Source organism: Thermobia domestica, chromosome 9 (assembly GCF_964235325.1).
Source record: "Thermobia domestica chromosome 9, izTheDome1.hap1.1, whole genome shotgun sequence".
In the NCBI taxonomy this organism is placed as follows: domain Eukaryota; kingdom Metazoa; phylum Arthropoda; class Insecta; order Zygentoma; family Lepismatidae; genus Thermobia; species Thermobia domestica.
Genome location: NC_137462.1, coordinates 124,310,049 through 124,328,752, shown reverse-complemented (window position 1 = coordinate 124,328,752; position 18,704 = coordinate 124,310,049). Strand labels below are relative to the sequence as shown.

The following is an 18,704-nucleotide window of genomic DNA, read 5'->3' as shown; positions in this document are numbered from 1 at the left end:
TCTTTCTCACCGCTTGCAAACTTGTATGTTATATTTCTTCGATTCAAAATGTCTTTCGCATTTCTTTTATGAAGTCGGAAAAGTTTACATTAATAACTTGAGTTGTTCTTAAACCGTTGGTTCACAAGTTTGTTTTTTCTCCACACGAAACTACAAATATTAATTGAATTCTCATACACCCCATTTCTTTCAAAGCAGTCGCCATTACCTTGTCAAAGACTTCTTTCCGCCACGATTCATATTAACCAAAATAAATTCATTTTTCGGAAGCGGAACTTTCACTTTCCGGATTTCGGAAAATTATGAAATTCAGTTACACTCCGGAATTCAGAATAATTTCGGAACTTGGAAACAATCCGGAATTTAGAAAATTCCGGAATCGAGAAAAACTCAGGATTTCGAAAAAAATCGGATTTTTCCGAATTCCGGAATGTAAACGAAATCAGAAATTTCTAAATTCCGGATTTTTCCGAATTCCGGAATTATTCCAAAATCGAAATTTTCCGAATTCCGGAATTTGTCCGATTTTACTTTCGGGAGTCCGAAAAGTAATAATTCCGGTATTGACTATCCCTTGCTTATACACAACCTTTCAGAACACTAAGCTAGTAGCTGTCTACAAACAAACAAGTAATGCAAAGCATTTTGTATCCTGCAATACGTCATGTATTAAAATCCGACAGCAGTTTCAGTATCTATCCAGAAATTGCATGTATCTAGTTACTGGAAGCTGAGGTATGAAGAATTGTATTGTGTCTTAACTTTTTGTGTTTTACACAACCCTGCAAACCACTGAATATCTAAACGGCTTTCGTTAAATCCAAGTTGTAGTACTCACAGTTACATCCATTTGTGTGTGTATGATCGTGTTACTAAAGCTTACTATATGACAGCGTTAGTAATTCTTTCTCTGCTCTCCCGTAAAGTTGTGATACGATCTATTACAGAATAAAGAACCAATTATCAATCCGCTCCGCCTCTGTCAACTCTGGTCGATCACGTTGACGCGACATATTTGTTTTTTATACCCCTTTCTTCGTTTACTGAACTAAACAGTAACTATTCTGAAATATATTACTGCGCATGCCTCGTAGATAAATATTTCTGATGCCAATAGTTTCCGTTTTGTCCAAGGAATGTTCTTTTTCTTCTTCCCAGCATGACCCTTTTATTACATTATATGAAGAGCATGTAGGTCTAAATACCTCATGTATTACATAGAATGTAGGTTTAACTCTTCCAGCAAAGAAGAAACATGTGATCATAGTATACAACCCACAGAAGTGATAGCTGGCAATACAGTAGTCGTAATCCCTAACGACACAGAGAGTGAGCAGTGCTCTTCCCGCTGGTCTAGTGGCTAGCACGTGCGCCTTTGGTGTATGGTGTCCCGGGTTCGATTCCCGGCGGGAGAGCATCTATGATTTTTAACTGTCCTCGATGTTTCTGTGTTCGTGTCCCTGTCGTTATAAGTTATTAGAAAAAGCAAGTTAAACGAGTGAAGCAAGTAAAATTAGCAATAAGTAAGTTACTGAAACACGTTCGGTGAGTCAGTTAAAGAAAAAAAAAATGGACAAGGAACTGGCTGTTCGCGCCGTCCATGCGAGTTCGAATCTATCTCGGCTTGATTTTTTATCCATTTGAGAGAAAGTATTGTTTCTTTTCGCTACAGGCAGGGGCGGATCCAGGACCGACTTCTGGGGGGGGGGGTTGTCATACTGTTACTTTTGAGGGCTCTAAACTTTGAGATGGGTTTTATATATATATATATATATAAAATGAAAAAAGTTCTTCTTCTGGGGGGGCTATCACCCCGATCTCCCCCCCCTGGATCCGCCCCTGGCTACAGGTAATCACTCTTTTCGTATTTTTCGCTGTCGTTCACAGTTAAAGTAACTGACTACTCTTATTCTTTCTACGAATGATGGATCTTCTCTTTGGCTTCATGTCAAACATGCACACGTAATGAAAAGACGCTGTCGATAATAATAATAATAATAATAATAATAATAATAATAATAATAATAATAATAATAATAATAATAATAATAATAATAATAATATGAAATATTACTAGCTAACTCGTGTGTCTATTTCGACAATATAATTTTATATTATTATGTGGAAATAAGTACGGCTGGCTGGCGCCCGCCCCCCTAATTTTTTCGATGCGCCTTATGGGTCCACGGTGTCCAACGGTTGTCCCATCTCACTATCACCTCCTGTTCTCTCGATATAAGTTATCGACATTTTGCCTAAAGAGGGCTCTGCCGTGGCTCCATGACTACCCGCCATGACAATGACTCTTCGTTCATTTTGCATTGAAATCGCTCATTTTTCTGATTACTATGAGTGCATACTGTCCAACGTTGCTCCCATCATTCAACAGTTTCCCGTTCTCTCGATATAAATTGCTCATATTTGGTTGTAAGGGAGTTATGGCGTTACAATCATTACGTTTGAGGAAGATATTGCCTTGCCTCAAACAATACCTATTATTATTATTATTATTATTATTATTATTATTATTATTATTATTATTATTATTATTGTTATTATTATTATTATTATTATTATTATTATTATTATTATTATTATTATTATTATTTATTATTATTATTATTATTATTATTATTTTACTTACCACTAATGTTGCCTACCTTTATTTGGAATGCAATGTGTTACTAAAAAGCAAATCAAATCAAGTAACACTCCTCGCCCTTCGCGCCCCCGAACTCGAAATACATGATTTACAGTTCTCTGTGTTAGGGGAAAGCACATTTATTATATTATTCTTTCAAATAACACGTTTCACAAGTTACTTCGCTTTCAATGTGTAATTTCATATCATCACTAACAATCATCTTGTTCCGATACGAAAATAACCCTCTCCTGCAAAAAAAAAAAAAATAATAATAATAATAAAAAATAAAAAAAATAAAAAATAAAATAAAATAAAATAAAGCCTGACCGTAGCGAAAGGGCGTGAACATGCTTTATGCGATTAATCGGGTCCAATATTTCAATAAGTCTCTGCACACAAATATTTCAGTAAAAGAGGAAAAGTTATTCAAACTTTCTAAATACCTATTTATGGGCGAAATTTGGTTCCCTTGGAAATTTTTGAGAGTTTGAAGGGCCGTCATTTTGAACATTTTCATCTGATTATTCTGGTTAACGAACTCATCAAGATATTTCAACAATTAATGTTTGTGCCAAGTTTCGTCTCAATCCGCTGAAAATTAGGGTGGTTATGGCATTCACAAATAGCGTTATATATATACAGATAGATAGATAAATAGACACACAGAGGGAGAGAGAAAAAGTGATTTGCTCCCTTCTCGCACCTGTGGTGCGTCAGAGCTAAACCGGGCCCCTTTGCAAAACGTATTGACCAGCCTGACCTAAACACAAACCTCTTACTTGCTAACGTAGAAACGTGGTCGGGAGGTGTAAGGCATGTAGAAATTGTATTTTTAATAACCATGAGTATGGTCTACTTCCATGTTTTTCTTTTTACTTTTTGCAGCTACATCGGAACGTTCAATTTTTATTCTTTACTAATTGCGAATGGCGTTTACATTCAAAATATGAGGAATTTTGGTGGCATTTGTTCGGATATTCTTCTCTTTTGAAATGAAGAAAAGAATAAAAGCAATACGCAAAGACAAAGTATTATCAGTACTAAACATTACCAATAATAATTGCTACGAAAAACTAAATACGACCTCTTTTACCATCTCTCATGAGTTGTATGTATTATTAACAAAAATTTTCAAAATTGTCCTTGCCGAGGATTCGAACTTGCGTCCTTTGCATTTGTAAGCCAGCACCTTAACCACTACACCAAGATCACGGCATGGTGATCGTTTAGTTGTCGGCGTATTTGTTGTATTTGTGTTTTATGTTCCCACTTCGACAATTTTTACTCTTTTTTTGTAAGTTTAACAGCTGTTTCTGGCTTTCTCTTTCGGTGTCGTCCTTTATTTACACAATGCACTATTCGTATTCACAGTTTGTGCCCCTCTGCAATGTCTTATTCAGATTAAGCTTTTCTTTTTGCCCCTCAGTAAACATTTGATTGATTTAATTCTCATACTCTCCACGGATGGAGCGCAGGAATGCCAGACTCGAAAAATAGGTGTACATTTACTTTCCTGACAGATCATACCTACCCTGAACGGTCCTTGGTTGCTATACTTCCGAAATACCCAACAAATATGAAGTGTCAATGTTAGAAGACACCGCCGCATGTTATAGATATTCTATTCAATCTTTGTAATATTATTAAGTAACATATGTAATGACTAACATCATCTGTATTGAACTAACTGCATGTAGCACGGGATTTAAGCAGGTCATCATAACCCTAATATATCCTTAAATCAACCCTCAAGTTAGTAAACTTAAATACTTCTGTAAAAACACATATCGATTCCATCCCTCCCATACGAATCCTCAAACTTGACTAGTGTTTTTCCACCGCAGTAGTCGTGTTCTCAATACAAACGAAAGTCCTTCCGAACTTGGAAAATTCTCGTCCATATATATCTAACGAATCTAACGATAAATGTGTTCACCTGGTACTACAAGGTAATATTAACTGAAAGATCGTCAATGAATGGGATAGTAAGTGGATGACAGAATAAGTTACATTTCTCAACGTGATATCAGTGACAAGACTTTTATCTCAACCCCAGAAATGGGAGAAATGTATTCGATAGATACTTCAACGAACAAAATATGTGTGAATTACGATTACTAAACGTAATCTTATGTATGTATAAGAAATGCAAATTAAAGTCAACCGTATAGTTAACAAAGAAAAATCCAAGAGGTTCTCGAAATGCAGTCGCAAAAATATTTGCATCTGTAATAGAGGCATGATGCGTAAATAAAACTGATTTCTTCTCGTGGAAAAATTTGTTAACCTTTTGTTTGTCCATTTAAAAGTCCTTAAGAAACACGTCGCGAAATCCATGGTGTCAAAAGCTATTTATAGTTTTTCTCAGTTTTTATCTCGTTTATGAACATTTTAAAAGTAATTACACGAGTCCTCTCACGTACTTTCAGACAAGCTATAATATCATACGTATTATCGAAGCACCCTTTCTGGTGTCCATGCATTTCTCTTTGTTGCAAGTTTCTTAGCAAAATCTTGCGTAGTAACTTGAGATTCTGACAACACACGTTTCCTCGCCTTGTGTATATTCAAAACTTTCCTAGTTAGGAACACTTTCATACACTGAGAGCAAGAAATTTAATCTTTTTCCTTTGAAATGGAGATATCCGTTAAAGAATTTAATTGACTGGCATTGTTTTCCATTTATAAGAATTTTTGAAATATTTTCGTTGCACTAGATTTCACTATTAGAAGATTTTGGAATTATAATGTCCAATAGGAATACTTCTTCCATTTCTTTATAATACGATAGCCAAAAATCAATTTTAAAATAACCATTTGACGTTATTTTTTTCTGTGTACGGCAAATAACACTGTTGGTAGCGCCCATGAATTTTCAAGTAATGTTTTCTTTTATATAAAAAACATACACTGGGGAAAGGGTATACCCAATATCCTTCCCATTCATCTCTCGAAAACCCAAGAAAAGACAGACGCCTACATCATCTCCCTAGGTTAGTTAGAAGCCGAGATACGGAATTTGCAACTGGGGACTCAGGCCCTGAGCTTTTAGTCATGAGATGGTTTTAAAGGTAATCAGAACTGCTCCCAATGAACTTAGGGACTTCGAAAGATATGGATTCAACACTAACATTGGTCATTTCCAATTATTTTAACTTGTCACAATTTGACACATCCCTTCAGATGCTAATGAAGGCTCAACTTAATTTATATATGAAGTACCACTCTTCATCTAATCGATCCCCAAACTTATGGATTCGACAATAAATATCGGTCGTTTTATCATTTTATGTCTGCTCCTCTCATTCCGCCTAGGAGGGCTAAGAGGATATTCCCAGCGCTGGGGCTTAATTTTTACTTAATGGCATTACAACTACTACCAATTAATTCAGCGACGCTGAAACTTTACGATTTGACATTAAAATCGGTCGATTTGATATATTTAAGTCACTACGTAACCCCTCCTGGGTGCTAATGGGAGCTTAATAGGACTTAGAAAACGATCGATGTTAGTGTCGAACTCATAGTTTTCGGGGGCACTTAAGCGGAATCGAAAGTAATACGATTTAACTATTATTATTTTACACATATCCCGCTCTCACGCCTCATAGCTAATCCGACAATACTTTTTCCAGACTGTGAGAAATATGGTTAAAATTATTTTAGGCCTGCCAGAGTTATGTTGGAAAAGACACACACACACTTATATATGCATCCCTTTTATATATGAGAACAAATATAATGATGTTTCTTCCTGAGGTAAAAAAAAAAAAATACGGAGGTAAAATAGTCCCCTGTTTGGATCTCAGTGTGGAGACTACTCCGGAAAGATTAATCAAAGAAGAAAATAATAACTTTCACTTCAGCATAGGAACCTGGAACGAACTGACTTTACGACGTGCGGATAAACTTGAAAATTTAAAAATGGAAATAGACATTTGTAAAATGGACATAGTGGCTTGAGTGAAGTGAGATGGCCAGGAAAAAGTGATACAGTATCGAGAAATTACAGAACATTCTATTCGGGTGGCGTTAAGCCGAGAATGGTGACGCGATAGCAATGATGAACAAAGTAACAAGAACTGTAACCAAAGTGAAACGCTGCAGTGTGTAGAGTGAGGGTATGAGTGAGTGAATATGAGAAGAGAGAGGGAGATGATTATAACCAAAGAATATTAATTAGAAGACTGAAGGCCCAAGTTAATTTACTTCTCAATATTCAAATGAATCGGTAGAGCAAATAAATAATAAAAAAAATAAAGTGATTAAGTGAACAAAAGATTCCATTTCGGCGAATATGAGACTAATTTAGCAGGGTCTTCCTGCAGTTTTAACTCCAGGTGCAGTTCGAATGAGATTACCCACACAACTTGAGGTTATTGTTTTTCATGCTTTATAGACTCTGCATACTCCCAACAGCCCAAATAGAAAACATGTTACACACACACACACAATCATATATATATATATATATATATATATATATATATATATATATATATATATATATATATATATATCTGACACATTCCTTGAGTTTTCCTGGTGAAGTCCAAGAAGACAACTGGGTTCATTAGTGAATGCGTTTAATTTCCAGCACACGACAACGCATATACAATAGATGCACTGAACACTGAGGTTTAAAAAAATACTAATTTTGAAAAATTTTGATTTTTTCAAACTTTTCTTTAGGCCTTCACTTTTTAGATTTGTAAACCGTTCAAGTTCATGCACGTTAAATAAATTTCTTCTTATTCCGTCGTCCTCTTCCTTCTGCTCCTTTGATGGTCAGCATCTTACGTTGGCCTTACCTCTTCCGTTATGGTAAGACGTGTTGATTGAAGAGATTCTTAGTGTTAATTCCGCAATTCCGAAGTGTCACAGGTCCTGCAGAAACATGCTTAGAAAAGTGTCTGCTGTTCTCAAAGATCGAGCCTTCTTTGTCGTTGTCTAGCTTGGACGTCTATGGGTTGCGGTCGTAAACGGCCTAGCTGTTGACCGGCACTCTCATTTCCACGACATGAGTGTTCTTTGCACCACTGCTTTGTGCTATTGTTATTTGACGATTCTGCAGTTGCGCTATTGAATAAAGGTTTATACACTGCGTCTCACACACATCATTAACACTAAAATTTGAGCACTTAGAATATCTATATATATGTACAAACTATTTACAGCACGGGGCTAGAGATTGCTCCCATCGTATGTCCGTCGTAGAAAATTTCTTAGTCTGAACTGACAAAGTTGTCACGTCACAAAAAAAAAAAAAAAAAAAAAGTTCGTGAACGGCGCAATTGTTTTTTTCTAGTATAGTTTGTAAGTATTCACGACCAAAGCCGGTTGATTTTTAGAAGTTATGACGAAAACTATTTTAAGATCATAATGATTGCCTTGAGTTATAAATGTCACTCTCTAAGACACAGTAACGGCTACCGAAACAACCGAAAACTTAACGTCAACACTCGACGCTCAGCGATCAACCACCGACGACTAACTCCCGATATCAACCACTCAAGCTCAACTGCTAAAGTTCAACTACCCCATTCACTCCCTTCTGAATTGTTTTTAATCCAAGTCATCTTTTACCAAAACCGTAGGCTCACACTGCACATAGGGTATTTTCTTATGGCGGGGAGTGCGACGTGCAAAGGGGTACATGCAGGTGTACCCACCTACCCCTTGTCGTATTTATTGTTGTAAACTGCATGTTTTCTTCTTTTTACTTCAATCATTATTCACTGTAATATTTGAGAAACTGCTGCTATCACTGTATAGTACTTATATGCAGCTTCCAAACGATATGCAAAATTCGTATAAGTTGGTAAATATAATACTCAAATTATTGAATAAACATTAAAACAAGTTTTCTAAACACTTGGCCCTCTCACCCTGTCTTGTGTCCATCCGGGTGAGACAGCTGGTGAGGGAATTTGGAAAGTTTTCACCTGTATGAGAGGGGTGAGGGAGGTTCTCCTAGAGAGATTTTTACGTGTTTGAAACAAATATATAATTTTACATGTAGGTTTATTTGGTAGTGAGATTTAAGCAGACTTTTGCTTCAATTCTTCACAAACACCTTGTGCTGTCATATTATAATAAACCTAAAACAGTTGAAAATTCACACTCAATCGCCTGGTCCTCCTGAGGAAAACTTCTGCTCTTAACATGGCGGCATGGCTGTTCCTTGTACCATGCATTATGTTCATGGACTGCTAGAACTGCTGCCCTTTTATTGATATAAGCCTTTATTTTAGTGATATAAATGCTTAAACTAGCTACGGCCTAATCTATTTAAATAGAAACTACTACGAACATATCAAGAATATTTTTAACAATTTTATAAAGAATTACGTGTTGAAATATCTATACAAAAAGGGGTGAAGTCTCATAGACGGAATAGTTCCAAATCAGTCTCTCAAACAGTGTTTAAAATTATAATGAAGAAAAAGCACCCAGTATATTGAAAAGTGAAGTAGTACAAGCCACAAAGGACATGCGAAGGATTAAGGACACTGGAGACAACGACATACCATCAGATTTGCTCAAGGGATTAGGAGATAATGCAATAAAAATAAGGACTTCCTTATTGACAACATCTACCTGAGTGGAGAATGGCCAAAGGATTCTTTTGGTATTATAATGATTGCCTTACCCAAGAAAAAAGCAGCAAAGAAGTGCAGTGATCAGAGAATCACTAGCCTTATTTTCCACCCTGGAAAAATAATTGAGCACATACTGAATAGACGGCTGGAAAATAAGATAGAAGAAACGTTGTAGGAAGATCAATCCGAATTCCGGAAAGAAAAAGGCACCAGAGATGCCATTGGATTGATGGGAATCATCTCAGAAGTTTTGGACGTAAAGGAAGAGTTGTGCTTTTGTTTCCTAGATTGACAAAAATATTTCAACAGGGTAAGTTCGACGAAACTTTTACAAGTACTTAAAGAAATTTGGGCTAACTGGAGAGACCAACGGGTCACTCGCAACCTGTACATAAACGACGAGTCAAGATGCGCTTCAATGACGAAACGAAGGTTGGAAGGCGAGTCAGACAAGGATGTAGTATGTCGCTTCAATTATTCAAAATTTACAGTGAATGGTTAATGAAGGAAGCATCAATGGAAATTGGATATTTCCATTAGGAGGGTAGATCATCAACAAGATCAGGTATGCAGACGATACGGTTATTACAGCTGGAACCGAAGAAGGACTACGGGAGATGACAAATAAAATATTTGACACTGGGAGAATTTATGGAATGGAAATCAACATAAAAAAATCGAGTCATGAGAATATGCCGTGGAAATTCCACCTTACGGGTCAGAGTAGAACAATGAGTACTTGAAGAGATCGACCATTTTAAATATCTGGGAAGTATTTTGACGAAAGACGCATACTACTCCAAAGAGATAAGCTGTACCCAAGAAGCACTCAACAAAAAAAGGTCACTCTTCACTAGCAGCCTTAATATTGGTCAAGTGCTATAGATGGAGCATTGGACTTTAAGGTTCAGAGACTTGGACATTACGGAAGTTAGAAAAAAAATATTTACAAATCTACGAAATGTAGTGTGGAGGAAGGTGGAGAAGTTAAACTGGACAAAGAGTAATAAACGAAGACGTTTAAAACTAATAGGAGAGAAGAGGGTGCTTGTAGCCACAATGTTTCGTAGAAAAGCCAATTGGATTGGACACATCTTGCGAAGAAATTGTCTTCCTCATACCGTCATAGAAGAAAAGGAGGAAGGGAAAGGAGGAACAGGAAGAACACAATTTATCGATGATTTGAAAAATAGAAGAAAATATTTCAAATTGAAAGAGAAAGCTGAAAATCGAGAAACAAGGAAGAAACATTCTCAGGCTCAAACTGAAAATTAAGAAGGAAAAACTCATTAGTCCCAGGACCTGTTAAAAGGCAGAGTACTAACTAATAACAATAAATATAAATAAGACAGAGCGAGAGAGAGAGGAGTTCCATTGTGGCTTACTAAACAAAATTTCAGGTACTTCACGTGATCTTTGGAGCTCGTTAATTTCTTCTGGTGCTAGCGAATTTCTTTGTCTAGAACAACGATCCGATCTTGGATATGCCGTACATCCCTGACTGCATTTGAAGAACGTAAATCATATGCTGTAATTCAAATATTGAGAAGTTACTTGCGTATGACAAATAGATGCAGAGAAGTACACTACACAATGTATTTGTTGTTATTATACGACTTTCTCACTTTGTATTTAATATTCACATATAACACACCGACGTTTGTTAACACCTCAAACATTGCAAATGTTAGGCCTATATTTTACACATAATAATTTATTATGTCCTGGAATGATTATAGGAATATATATATATAACTTATGTCTCTTAATCTAATTATTTTGTATAATTTTCACGCATTGAGGAAAACAGAACATAATACAAAGAAGTTTGATCCGAAATGAAATCGAACTCACGATCGTACGACTTGAATTCTCTGTTTACTACTGAGCTACATGACCACTCTTGGGAAACGCTTTACGAAATAAAACTGAGTTTCCAAAACAATGACATTCATGTTCATTCCAAACGCTCTTTTGTCTCCTTTGTCTTTTATTTTAATACGCATGTTTGCGAGAATTATGTTCCCTGTCTTTACTTTCATTGAAAATATTCTTTTACATATGGATTTCTTTTACTTACATAAATGTTCTTGTCCGTATAGGAATCAAAATGGCAAAACGGCAAGTGAATACATAGTTTCGAAATATTGGGTCACTAATTATTTCAAATACATTTAAGTATTTAGTGTTACTTTCTCTACACTTAATACCATTCAAACATGTCTTCTTATATCTTGAAGAAACATATCTATACAATTCTTACCGATTGCTAAAGTTGACTTGGAGATTCAACCTGAATCTTTATTTACTGTTTTCTGAGGATATCCGAAGTTGGACTTTGAAATTTGTGCCTCGAAACAGCAATGATGAATGCGGTCATCGTTTATGGGTAGTAACTAAAAAATATAACTGATATCACTGAAACGTGGAGCATATATTCAAGTAATTGTCAGAATATCCAGAAAGAATTATATAAATATTTACTACAAAAATGCCTACACATGCCATAATTCAATGAGTTCCGAAATGTAAAATTTAGTCTATAGAGAAATTGTTACTTAAAGAATGGACACACATAATTTCGAGAATCGAGATAAGAAGAGAAATACTAACGATACTTTTCGTCTAGCCGATTCTTATATCCGAAGCAACGCGATAATTTGAGTTAACCTCTATCCGGCTCGAATTTAGAATGTTAATTTTCTTCTCTAGTTTGTTATGTTTGAGGAACGAGATGAGAAATTCCACGTTCCCGTGAGCAAAACTAAATAAAACTTCAATATTCTTACCAAATGTCATGTTTCTCATTGTAATGGTATGACGCGAGCGATGATGAGCTCCCAACATTTAATCTTTTATGAGATAGGAATAATAATTGCTATTATTATTACTGAAGATTTGATAATTCAAATACTGAAATGCCCAAATATTCAAGTATCGCAAGATAATAAACGTATGTCCTTGCCGTTCAATCGCCACCAAACATTCTAAACTTTATATATATATATATATATATATATATATATATATATATATATATATATATATATATATATATATATATATATATACTGTGGTTCTGATCCGAGAACCTCCGGTTTACTAGTCGAGCGCCTTGACCACTGAATCACTTCTCTTCTAAGGATTACGTGGTACGGGTTAAAGGTATCACAGATACGTACTTTGCAGAATACTGCGCTAACATTTCGTTATTATTCTCCTCATTCCAAAGGGAAAAGGGAAAACTTCCAAGCCAAGGACATTAATACCCATTGCAAATGCTTTCATATTTTCCCTTTGTCGTTTACATTTTAACGGCATTTTGTGCTAAAAACAGCCATCGAAAAACGAAATGAAATCTTTAAATTTTACCTCCATGGTTATACCGGGTGGAGACGGTGATGGCAAGAATGAACTAAATGGTGGAATGAAAAAGGTGGGAGAACCCGAGAACACCCACGCATATAGTATTTGTCCCCCATAAAGCACACTTTGCGGAAGCTGTGTTTGTTTCTGAATGCGCTCTACTACTGAAATGACCATAAAGAAAGAGCTTAACCTTTTTACAACATGGTGAACCATTAAAGTCACAAAATAATAATAATAATAATAATAATAATAATAATAATAATAATAATAATAATAATAATAATAATAATAATAATAATAATAATGGTATTAATATGTTTAAGTTTGCGCTCAAATTCGGCACAACTTACAAAAAAATAGGGATATCGGGGAGGGGTTCCAGACCTCCAGGACCTATCACTGCGTACCTGCGGACTTACCTCCTGTTCCTGCAACCAGGGGTAAAACTGAGTGGAAAGCGGGTGGACATCGTCCCTTATACTTTCGAACAATATCTAAGGCGTCCCCCACCTTCCTAACAGAAGACAATGCGCAATGATACGCACAGGGGAAGGCGTGACGCTATGCGTGGCCTACCTTTTGAGATCTAGTTTTACCCCTGCTGCAACTACCCAAATATTAAACGAAAGTGTTCCGCTAAAGTTTCATGAAAAAACTATTCTACTGTGAGCTTTAAGGAAAAGCAAATGTAATAAAAATAACTAAATATCACTGAAAAGTAAGGAATATAATTAATTAATATTCCGGATATGCTGAAATAATTACAAAATCTTTACTACAAAACTAGTTACAAAGACCATAATTCGATGATCTCCGAAATACAGGGTACCAAACTAGCATTAGCCTACAGAGCAATTATAATCCAAGAATGGACATGCACTATTTCGAGAATAGAGATAAGACGAGAAATGTCTACCATACTTTTCTTCTCGTCTCGATTGTCATTTCCAAAGCGCATGATTTGAGTTGGCCTTGTCCCGTCTCGAGTGTAATGTTAATTCTCATCTCGATTTTGTTTTAGAAACGAGATGATAAATTCCTCTTCTCGTGGGCAATACTAAAGAAAACCGCATTATTCTTGCCAAATGTCATGCTTCTGCTTGTAATGGTATCATCTTAGCGACGATAAGCTCTGAACTTTTAATCTTATTGAATAAAATAATAATAATAATAATAATAATAATAATAATAATAATAATAATAATAATAATAATAATTATTATTATTATTATTATTATTATTATTATTCCTGAAGTTTGAATAGTTTAAATATTGACATATCCGAGTATTCAAATATCTTAAGATAGTAAAAAGTATGTCATCTCTGATCAATCGCCACCAATAATACTTAAGTAGAAAAAAATATTTAGGCTACAACTTGGTTCCGATCCTAGGATCCCCTTATTACTACTCAAGCGCCTCTTTCACTGATCCATGATCACTACCTAGTAAATATTTTGTCTTTGGTGTTTTTCCCGTAGGTTTCTTTGCGTCCGCTTAGAAATTTCTACGTTATTTTTCTTTGTTTCAAAACTTCTTTTGTATTTCGTATGATATGTAAGCTATTGATCTTTGGCATAATTTATATTATTAACTTACGTAGTTCTTAAACCTTTGGTTCACATTTTTTTCTTATCCACGCGAAACTACAGATATCACAGAGTTAATTCTCATACTCTGCATTTGGTTTCTAAGCAGTAGCCACTACCTGCTCACGGACTTATATCCGCCCCGATACATTCACTAATTATATTGGTATCAATTGCTGCTTATTGCAAATATAATGTATATGGTGCTAACTTAATTTTAGTTATTTAAAGAAATATAGCTGCTATTTTTGTAAATATTTTTTTAATTATATTTCATTTAATTATTTCTCATTACAGACATTTCTACGCAGAATTCTCCTCAACGCTACACCAGAAGTTCTTTCCAACACTGCAATTTAAATGGTTATGTTGCTTCATGTGAAGATGCTCCAGCCATACCTTACATAGCTATCAAAGAAAAGAAGATTGAGAATTTTAAGAAAAATTCCCTCAAAGACACTGTGCATTTCGAGAACGAATATGACTTCATCGTAGTAGGTGCAGGAAGTGCAGGATCTGTTGTAGCCAACAGACTCACCGAAATCCCAGAATGGGAAGTATTACTTTTAGAAGCTGGAGGAAATCAACCATATGAAGCTGAAATCCCTGCATATCAAAACCTTCTTGTAGGAACAAATATGGATTGGCAATATAGAACAGAATTTCAGAAGAATGCTTGTTTATTGGAAAGGAACCAATCGTGTTCATGGCCTAGTGGAAAAGGAGTGGGAGGAGGTAGCACAATCAATAATATGGTTTACGCACGAGGAAACAAATTTGATTACGACAGATGGGAATCTTTGGGTAACAAAGGATGGAGCTATAATGATGTTCTTCCATATTTCCTAAAATCTGAAGACAACAGAAATGAAGAATTTGCGAATTCTCCCTATCACGCCAAAGGAGGATACCAACCTATCGAACGGTTTCCATATATTGATTGTAATGCCGCGGCATTAGTAGAAGCTTTTGAAGAGATGGGTCTTCCTAATAGGGATGTCAATGGTGAGAGCCAAATTGGTGTGATGTTTGCACAAACTACTAGTGCCGATGGAGAACGTTACAGTACTGCAAAAGCATTTCTGAGGCCTATTGCAAGTAGAAAAAATTTACATATTTCAATCAATTCCTTTGTTACTAAGATTCTCATTAATAAAAAGGAAAAGAAAGCCGTAGGAGTTCAGTTTCATAAAGGAGGGAAAAGTCATACAGTATTCGCAAGAAAAGAAGTTATACTTTCTGCAGGCACAGTACGATCTCCTCAACTGCTAATGCTATCTGGAATTGGACCCAAAGACCATCTTCAGAGCCATTGTATACCTGTTATCCGTGATCTTCCAGTAGGTTACAATCTTCAAGATCATATTACTACGGGTGGATTGGTGTTCTCTCTGGAAAAGACTGCTACGTACCCCATACCTAAAGAAATCATGGCTTGTGATCAATATAACTATCACCTTAAGGAAATGGGACCATTCTCATCGACTGGAACCGGTTTTGTTATGGCTTTCCTCCACACTAAAAAGTCCGATTTACCAAATTATACTCCAGATATCGAGTTTCAGATTGACGGAACCACATCTTTGGTAGAAAACACCTCACTTGCTGGTGAAGAGCTGAAAGAACCTCTTGGTTATTATAATAATCTTATTGTCCGACCTATATATTTACATCCTCAAAGTCGTGGAGCAATTCGGCTAAGATCTAAAAACCCTTGGGACTACCCTGTAATTAATCCTAACTATTTTGATCATCCACAAGACATTTCGATGGTAATAGAAGGAATAAATATCGGTGTTCAACTTGAGAGAACTCATGCATTCAAGAAAATCGGTGCTCGACTGATAACGGAAACCCTTGAGGGTTGTACTGACCATAAATATGGTACAAACGATTACTGGAAATGCATCGTACAACATTACACAACTCCGTTTATTCACTATGTGGGTACATGCAAAATGGGTCCTACTAATGATAAAACAGCTGTCGTTGATCCCAAGCTTAGAGTCTATGGTATTAAGAGTTTACGGGTTATTGATGCTTCTATTATGCCCTATGTAACGAGTGGTCATACTAATGCTGATGCTATTATGATCGGGGAGAAAGGCTCCGACATTATTAAATCTGACTGGTTGTAACTTTACAATCTACATAATGATATTTTAATGAAAAGGGTATTAAAAACTTAATTAAACTTGGAAAAAATAATTGTGATGTTCTTTGTAGGATTAGCAGGCCTATAATTTCTGCTTATATATATTTGATTGCATATCAGTAAAACTACATGTCACACAGACAATTAAACTGAAAAGAATTAAACTTCATGGTAAATTTATTTTGAATACTTCGACAGCTAGGCTGAAACCACATTTGACTTTAGATTATAAGTGCTTAAAATATCAGTAAAAGAATGCTTGAGTCTACTATTAATATGTTTGTTTGACAATATGTTTGATATGAGGGTGAATTAAGATCTTTAATTTATCAGAAATAGACATAAAACTGGATTTTTCAACGATCCTTCGATGACTACAAACTCCATTGAATGCTTCGATACAGATATTATACACATTTTCTGCCTATACATGAAAGTTATACAATATAGGGTAGAATTTTGGAATTCCTTATATCATACAGCGATGCCAAGAATTCGAAAATGGCAGCTAGAAGGAGAGAAATTTCAGATACAGTAATAATTGAATTGAGTATCGTATTTACCATTAAAGTAAGATGCTACATTTATCCTTATATATCTGAACAATGAATCATGAAACTAAACCATATTATATATATATATATATATATATATATATATATATATATATATATATATATATATATATATATATATATTGAAAAACACAAACAATTCAACTTGTTTTAAATAGTGAATTAAAAATAAAGAACTACACTCCTGGTCGAACGTTGGACTACTGCGCATACCGAAATAATAACGACTGGATTATAGAAGTTAATTTATACTTCTTTGGATAATTGATTTATTTCAGATTGAGTTTAATGTTCCTTCCAGCAATGATGCTCTATGAGATTAGCTACTAACCAGACCAAATCCGAACCAAATAAGTTACTAACGTGGATAGATCTAGAGTTTAATGTCCCACTCACTACCGAAATTAGAGCTTATCAGAGAAACAAACTACATGAGCTTCCACTGGAAATTGAACCTGGATCTGCTGTGCCGAAAGCAGGGACGCGGCACAAGACCTAAACGGCATAAAACCCAAACGGCACAAGACCTAAGCGGCATAAAACCCAAACGGCACAAGACCTAAAAACTATTTGGCGGCATAAGACCTGAACGGCACTAGACCTAAAAATATCTTGTGGTGCTTCCATCACGTCCATGCCAAGAATATTGTCAAGCTTTAATCAAAGTTTTAAATATACAATTCCATATAACAGAACCAAATTCTAGCTTAAGTCTTACATATAATTTGTGTAAGTACATATTATGTTGTTCTGAAAAATAAGTAAATAAAAATAAAACCTATTGTCCTTTCTTGCTTTTTGCATCACAGCGTTTATATAGAGACAAAAAAAAAAGACATTATGAAGATTCTTGGAAACACATTTGACAGGCAGTTAATTTTTTTTATTTCCATACCATTTTTCGCGTATTTACTAACACAATATTATGTTTTAGTTATATACGTAATAAATTTTGTTTTCTTTTTGATTAATTAAATTATTTTTACACATATATTTATTGTATTCAACTCTTTCTGTAACAAGTAGTATGTTGTCATACTCGTTATCAGGGGTCGTCTACATATTACGTAACGCGGCAAAGGTGGAGGGGGTTCGAACTTCCGTTAGGTAGTGTGGCAAGGGGCGAGGAGGGGGTTTGCGTCTTCGTTACATAACGCATGTTTCTTTGCTGTAGTTTTTATTTTCATTCTCAGGTTCATGCAATCTTTTAAACAAATAATTTTGTTCAGTTCTTTTCTTTTTTATAAAGAAATATTTCTATTGTTTTGGAAAATTGTGATTATATAGCCTATATGTATTGAATCATGCAGAAGCGATTCGAACACGCTACTAGACACCAGCATGACTTGTGACGAACCTTGAGTGTATTACTATACAATAAAACTCCGTTTTGTGACTTTCGTAGCATTGTGTTTACAGTACACGCTTTTCTGGAGTTACTTTTTGTGATCGTAACCAGCGCTAGAAAATGCCCCCGCATTCCCACTCGTATCGCTATTAATGCTTTTTTGTGTGAAGTAATATTTTCTGCGACGGAAGGATAGTAGGGTGGGGACACTTGGCGCTTTTTTTTTCCTACTGCGCATGCGCAAACCCTGGACGCTGATTGGCTGGCGCAGGTCACGTGACCCGCCACGCCCCCTGACGCTGATTGGCTGGCCACGCCCCCTTCACGCTGATTGGTCGGTGTAGGCCACGCCCCCCCGGCCACGCCCCTTGACGCTGATTGGCCGGCCACGCCCCTTCACGCTGATTGGTCGGCGCAGGCCA

At 35.7% G+C, this 18,704-nt stretch overlaps 1 protein-coding gene across 1 annotated transcript in view; it reads left to right on the top strand.

Annotated features, from left to right (window-relative positions):
- Positions 1-16,398, top strand: part of LOC145694085 (glucose dehydrogenase [FAD, quinone]-like) — a 61,234-nt gene extending 44,836 nt beyond the window's left edge. Inside the window, exon 2 of the mRNA XM_081770214.1 lies at positions 14,502-16,398. Coding sequence (XP_081626340.1) covers positions 14,502-16,342 — 1,841 coding nt within the window. The 3' untranslated portion in view covers positions 16,343-16,398. The remainder of the gene's footprint in view (positions 1-14,501) is intronic.
- Positions 16,399-18,704: the final 2,306 nt, after the last annotated feature.